The sequence below is a fragment of the Chelon labrosus genome, assembly GCF_963514085.1.
Source record: "Chelon labrosus genome assembly, chromosome: 20".
Lineage (NCBI taxonomy): Eukaryota > Metazoa > Chordata > Actinopteri > Mugiliformes > Mugilidae > Chelon > Chelon labrosus.
This window is the reverse complement of record NC_140353.1, coordinates 272501-280000: the sequence shown is the minus strand read 5'-3', so window position 1 is coordinate 280000 and position 7500 is coordinate 272501. Positions and strand designations below refer to the sequence as shown.

The window sequence follows — 7500 nt, the reverse complement described above, 5'->3', positions numbered from 1 at the left end:
CGGTGAAGATGGAAGGACACGAGGCTCCGGACTGGAGCGGATACTACAGCGAGGAGGTGAGACACAGAGAACCAAACTTTACTTCATTTATTCATCCGCTTTTTAATTCACGTTGTTAAAATTCATTGAATGAACCCATAAAACTTTTATTTAAAGTTAAAAATAAAAACGATCAGTTCAGAAATAAGAACGAAAATAAATCTCCAGGTTTTTATTCTTTTTATCTGAGACAAGAAAATAAAACCTGATAGATTAAATTAAAGAGTTGATTCATTTCATTAAAAAAAGAGAATAAATGATTAACCTGTGAGTGAATTAAATACAAGACTTTAATTATCATTAATAAAAATGTCACTAATCTGTTTTAACGGTCATTAAATCATTTAAAGATTCATTTCAAACATTAAAGAGTTAAAAGTTCAATTAAAAAGAGACAGAAAACATTTATTAAATCAGAATGATTTCATCTTTATTTATTAATAATTAATATTAATAATGATCGATGATCGAATGATTTATTTTGTCTTTATTTCTAAAACCAGACTTTAGCTGCGTTAGTTTCCTTCACAGTAAGAGACGGCTCAGAAAGCTTCATTAGTTTTATTCATTCATTAAAGAAAAACAATCAATCAGTTTATCAAAGTCAGACTGAAAAAAAAGAATAAAATAAAATAAATGACAAATAAATAAATAAGATTTAAATTCTTCTGTAAAAGAGAGAAAGAAGGAAACTTTAAAGCTTCATCATCAAATGATGATTATTATTATTATTATTATTATTATTATTATTATTATTTAATGTTTATAGAATAAAAGAGACAAACGTATAAATGAATAAAAGTAAAGATTTAAACTGTTTTTATTTGTTGAAACAGAAAATGTTCAAATGAAATAAAACTTTCATTAAAGATGAATCAACAACAGGGGGCGCTGCAGAACCCGAACCCAGAACTGGTTCCAGTTCCAGTTCGGTCTGTTTGAACAGGTCTAATCTATCAAATCTAGATCTAGTTCATTTTGTCTTCTGGTCCGGTTCTGGTTCTGGTTCTGGTTCTGACTGGTTCTGGTCTCTCTGCAGGTCTACTCTCCAATGACGGGAGGAGGGATGGGTTCTGGTCTCGGGATGGGCTCCATGTCGGGCTACATGTCCAGCAGCGGGACCACGTCGGGTTCCTTCAACATGTCCTACAGCGGTACTGGCCTGAGTCCGGGCCCGGTCGGAGGGATGGGCGGCTCGGCTCAGACGGCCATGTCGGGTCTGGGCGGGGGCGTGGCCTCCATGGGCGGAGCCCTGAGCCCGTCCGGTATGAGCTCGGTGTCGGCCCAGCAGGCCTCCATGGGCCTGAACCCGTACGGCGCCATGAGTCCCACCATGAGCCCCGGCATGGCGTACGGTGGCGGTGGCGGGCTGAACCGGGCCCGAGACAATAAGGCGTTCAGACGGAGCTACCCGCACGCCAAGCCCCCCTACTCCTACATCTCGCTCATCACCATGGCGATACAGCAGGCGCCCAGTAAGATGCTGACGCTGAGCGAGATCTACCAGTGGATCATGGACCTGTTCCCGTACTACCGGCAGAACCAGCAGCGCTGGCAGAACTCCATCCGTCACTCACTGTCCTTCAACGACTGCTTCGTCAAGGTGTCCCGCTCCCCGGACAAACCGGGGAAGGGCTCGTACTGGACCCTGCACCCGGACTCCGGGAACATGTTCGAGAACGGCTGCTACCTGCGGCGCCAGAAGAGGTTCAAGTGCGAGAAGAAGATGTCGGGGAAGTCGGACGGCCGCAAGGAGCCGGGGGGAGGCGGGGGAGCATCTCCTGGGGGGGACGCCATCAAACCCCCGGGACTCCTGGACTCCTCCCTGCCCTCCTCCAGCCAGGCGGCCTCGCCCCACGGCTTGGACCTGCGGGGCGCCGGCGGAGTGTCGGACCTGAAGGTGTCCGGCCCCCAGCTCCTGTCCTCCCTGTCCCTGCCCCCCCACTCCATGGCCCATGAGTCCCAGCTCCACATCAAGGGAGACCCCCACTACTCCTTCAACCACCCGTTCTCCATCAACAACCTCATGTCGTCCTCAGAGCAGCAGCACAAACTGGACCTGAAGGCCTACGAGGCGCTGCAGTACTCCTCCTACAACGCCGGGCCTCCGTCCGGCCTCGGGGGGAGGACCATGGAGCCGCTGGACGCCTCCTACTACCAGGGGGTGTACCCCAGACCGCTCCTCAACACCTCCTAGTAGCCGCTGGACTTCCTGTGTGGACTCTCTGCATGCAGCCGACCCGCCGTGAACCGGACTCAGAACTCCTGCACTGTGACCCAACCAGCTGATTAAACTGATCCCAGGTCTGTGGTCTCCTTTTACACACGAGTCACCAACAGGTCCTCCGGGTCGGACCAGATCCGGCTCAGGTCAGACCGGAACCTGAACTGGCTCTGGATGTCTAGGAGTCCATGCTCCACGTGATCCAGTCTCATTACAGTCCCTGAGTCCTGATACCTGGTCACCAGACTCCATTCATAAATCAACTAATTTAACAGCAGTGCATGTGCAGCTGATTCACAACGAGTTTTCTGGTTCAGAAACGTCTTTAATAAATAAATCATTAGATTAAATCTGGTCCAGGTCTCTGTGAACATGAGGCTGGTTCACCTGTAGCTCACCTGACCACCTGACCACCTGACCAGCTGATCAGCTGATCACCTGACCCTGTGATCTCTGATTGATGTGAACATCATTTTGTGTGGCTGACCCCTCAGAGGGCCGCCAGCCACAGGTTGAGACGCAGAGATCTGAAATCGTCTGTCCCGTTCAGGTTTTTATCTGTCGTGTCGAGTTAAAGCTCGAAGGTCACCTAAGGATGGGGACGATGCGGTCGTCATGGCGATGTTTACAGAAAGCTTCATTTTTCTGATCAGGGATTAATTTCTCCCACGACCTCGTCTGCCGCTCCTCTGACCTCCCGAGGGGTCACGACCCACAGCCTGAGAAACGCCAGATTAAAAGCGTCTCATTTAAAGCTTCATTTCACCCAAACAGCTGATCAGAGACGATCAGAGACACGAACCAAGGACCTGGTCCTGAAAAACCTGGTCCTGAAAAACCTGGTCCTGAAAAACCTGCTGATAGAAATGATCAGCAATAATAACAACAACAATTATTATTATTATTATAAATGAATTAAAGCTTCGTTCCATGTGAAACTTTAAAAAAACAATCGAAATAATTTATTATTATTAATAACGATTAATTTGAATGATGACAAAAAATAGAAACAACAGAAACTCCAGTTCATTTATTCTGGTTCAGATTTATTGAAGGAACTGAAGCTTCCGTCGGTTTCACATCAAACTGGTTCAAACTGATGTTTTAGTTTCAGATTTATTTGAACCAGGAGGAACCAGGAGGAACCAGGAGGAACCAGAGAACAGAAACAGAACCGACTCAGGTCAGAGAGGAGCTGAAGACGTTTGTTCTTTAAGTTCTTGGCCGAGCGTGAGGAGCCAGGAACTAAAGCTTCCTTCAGTCTGTGGTCCCCCAACCAGGACGCACCCGTCCCAGTCTGTCTCTGAGCACTTCCTGTCTGCGAGTTACCGTGGAAACACAGGTCAGAGGTCAGCTAGCTAACTCTTTGGCCTTCAAACCAGACTGAGCCGATTAAATCAAACTCTTTCTGATTGATCACTTTGGTGACTCACTTGGTCTTTAGTTCCTGGTCTCTAGGCGCTGGTCTTTAGTTCCTGGTCTTTAGTTCCTGGTCTTTAGTTCCTGGTCTCTAGGTCCTGGTCTTTAGTTCCTGGTCTTTAGTTCCTGGTCTTTAGTTCCTGGTCTCTAGGTCCTGGTCTTTAGTTCCTGGTCTTTAGGTCCTTGTCTCAGTTCCTGGTCTTTAAGTCCTGGACATTAAAGTTCCTCTGTGCTGTCCTGTCATCACCTGCAGACAAACCTCAGGGCTTTCTCAACAGTGACCGATACGTTCCCTGATTGATTGATTGATTGATTGATTGATTGATCAGTAACCTGACTCTGGCCCTGGCTGTTTTTAGGATCTTTGTTGGGTGACTCACTCTGTGTGTAAAAGCAGAACCACTTCCTGTCTGCTCCAGCGTCTGTATTTACAGTCAGTCCATCTCTGATTATTGATTATTGATTATTCTCATGTGCATGAATGAAGCTGGGAGACAAACAGCCCCGACCTTGTTCGTTTGTTCGTTTGTTTGTTCTGCGTTGGTTTTTTCTCTGATGCATGTTCTTAACTTATTCTGTCATTTTCAAATAAAACAAGGAAGCACTGGAAACTCTTCTCTGATTGGTCCTTTGGTTTATTGATCGATTGGAGGATTCAGGGAATTTGTTCAGTTTTGATTCCTGATGTTTATTTATCAGTGATCGATGAGACGTTTAGGAGATGAACTGTAAATCATTTCATTGTTATTTTAAACTTATTGATCAAAGCTTTTAAATGATCTGCTCAGATTTAATGAGCCACAGAAACAAACAACCAAATGAATATTTGATCAAGAATCAGTGAACTGCTGCTGATAAAATAACAGAATAAAATAAAAGAATAAAATAAAAGAATAAAAGAATAAAATAAAAGAATAAAATAAAAGAATAAAAGAATAAAATAAAAGAATAAAATAAAAGAATAAAATAAAAGAATAAAATAAAAGAATAAAATAAAAGAATAAAAGAATAAAAGAATAAAAGAATAAAATAAAATAAACTGATGAGGACAAATATTAAAAGTAATTGATTTTAAATCTTTAAATTAAAGTTGAATGTGTATAATTTAAATTAATGTCATTTCGTAAAAGATTTAATGTTTTTAGGTTTTATCTGAAAAACTGAAGAAATAATAATAATATCAGGTTTATAATGATTCATTAACCTCCAACATCCGCTTTGTCTTTTATTTGTTTTTATTTGATTTTTTATTTGTTAAATAAATCAGAACAAACATCGGCTTCATAAAATCAGGTGAAAGCAGAGAAACGATATTTATTATTTACTGATCAGTAAATATTTAGTAGTAAATAGAAATAACATGTCCGTCCGTTCTTTTATTAGTTGTTTGTGTTTTTCTCTTTATTTTCGGTTTCGTTGTTTTTACGTGTGTTTTATTTTATTTTGTTTTATTTGATTTTATTTTATTTGATTTATTCCTTCTCCTCTTTCCCTCCTCTCTCCGGAGCTCAGCTTCCTCCGGCGGCCCGAGGCTCCGCCTGAACAAGCCGAACACGGTGAACCTCCTGCGGCCTCAAAGCGCCTCAAAGCGCCGCCGCTGTCGCCGGATTTCGGGGCCTTTGTGGCTGTAACCTCCGCCGCCGCTCCGTGAACCTGAACACGTCCCGACAGATTTCACTTTGATCTGGAGCTTTTTCACACATTTTGGCCGCAGAGCCGCGAAATGTCTCGAATGATCCCGTAATTATCCGCTAATTATCCGCGGACATGATCCCGGGACACCGAGACACCGAGGCTCCGCCGGAGCCGAGCGGAGCCGAGAGGAGCCGAGAGGATCCGCTCGAGACGGAGCCACGGGACGGAGGAAGAGGAGGAGGAGGAGGAGGAGAGAAAAGAGGAAGAAAAAGGACTTAAAATAAAAAGCATTTCATTATTTTTAAATAGCTTAAAAATATTACAGTATTTTATATTTTAATGTCAAATAAACACGAACCTTTATTTACTTGATGGTTTTTATTTTTAAATTCACAAACAAAGAAATAAGTAAAATAAATATTATGATTAATAATAATTAATATTATGTGTTAAACAAACATCAGGTTGTGTAATTAAACTAATTATTATTAATCAGCTTTTATTTTGACACTGACAAGAATCTGATCTTTCTACTGACGGTGACCTTCATGCTTTTATTGTGGAGGGTCACAGATGATAAATAAAAACTAAAGTGATAAAACAAGAACAACTTGATCTGATGTGTGAACAGAATCTAAACTGGTTTGACTCTGGATTAAAACACAAATCTGATCTGAGACACGTTTCTTTAGAACATTTGGACATAGGGACATTTGTTATTTATTTATTTATTGTGAATCAGCTGTTAGTGATCAGCTGTTAGTGATCAGCTGTTATCGATCAGCTGTTAGTGATCAGCTGTTAGTGATCAGCTGAAGCTGAACCTGAAAACAAACATGAATTATTTGATGCCAGTGATGATGATATTTATTAATATTCACTTGTTATATGAAGTAAATATTATTTTAATAATATATAAGATTCTATTGTTATATCTAAATAATTGTTAGTTTATTCTGATTTATTAACGTTTGTATGATTAAATCATCATTTAAATGGTTTTCTGTTTCAGTATCGTCTTTAAGGTTTTTAGTTTCATTAATAATTAACTAATAATTATTTTATTAATGAAGTTTCAGATTCAAACTGAAACATCCTCGAGTTTCAGAAAACAGAAAGAAGTTGAATCATCTTCATCTTTTTATTCCAGATCAATCTTCTCTAAGTGTTTTCTACCACCCAGTCCGTTGCTGTAATTCGAGCCATATGTTCCCTGCGGGCGGGGCGGGCGGGGCGGGCGGCGCTGGGCCCTCGGGGGCCTCGGTCGGTGTCGGCCCCGGGCCCCCGGCATCGCTCCTCTAAAGCCCTCGGCCTCTTTTCTCTCCACTCGCTCCTTATGGAGGAAGATGTCGTCCACAAAGCTCCGGCCCTCGGCCCCTTTCTTCACGGCCCCTTTCATTCCCCCACTAGAAAGCCACGAACAGGGGCCCCGGGGCCACTAATGCCTTTTGATGGGGATTGGAATTAATTATCTCCAATAACACGATTGTGCTCGAGCAACGAAAAGAGCAAAGAAATCCGCTCCAGGAGAGAGAGAGAAGAAAAGAGGAGGATGAAAGGAGAGAGAGAGCAGCTGCTTTCATCAGGAAGTTTATTGGAGCTTTGAGACGAGTTAATATGGAGCCTGGTGGTCCGGGGGGGGGGGGGGGGGGGGGCGGGCAGGGGGGAGGCAGGGGGGAGGCGGGGGGTGACAGGGGTAATTGGCAGATTTCACGGTTGTTCAGTGAACAGAGAAGAAGAAGAGACTCAGTTATTGATGATCAGCTGATCACTGAGCAACCTACAACAGGAAGTCAGAGCAGAGAGTGACAGCCAATCAGAGAGCAGGACGAGAGACTGGCATGTGGAGTCTGACCCCCCCCCCCCCCCCCCCAGGAGGTGTCAGACTCCAACAAACTGAGTCTTTCTTCAGAACAAGCAGATTAACGTCTCCAGGATTAAAACCACCCAAGACGACCACGAGAGTCCGTCAGCAGAGAGACCGGCCTGGGGGGGGGGGGGGGGGGGGGGGTCTGTCCACAACAAGGAGTTGATATCAGTTCCTCTGGGATCAATTAATGTCAATCATCATCATCATCATCATCATCATCATCATCATCGATTTATTGTCGTTGATTCTTTATTTTAATGTCTCAGTTTAAAACAAACACAAAAAGTAAAATGAACATTTTCCAACAGAATCT

The 7500-nt window shown here is 43.3% G+C and overlaps 1 protein-coding gene across 1 annotated transcript in view; it reads left to right on the top strand.

The window, feature by feature from the left end:
- foxa1 (forkhead box A1) overlaps positions 1-2236 on the top strand; it is a gene marked incomplete at both ends in the record, with an annotated part of 2246 nt that extends 10 nt beyond the window's left edge. Inside the window, 2 exons of the mRNA XM_084569767.1 lie at positions 1-56; positions 1079-2236. The exon at positions 1-56 is cut by the window's left edge and continues 10 nt beyond it. Of these exons, the coding sequence (XP_084425893.1) occupies positions 1-56; positions 1079-2236 (1214 nt within the window). The remainder of the gene's footprint in view (positions 57-1078) is intronic.
- Between the last annotated feature and the right edge of the window lie 5264 nt (positions 2237-7500).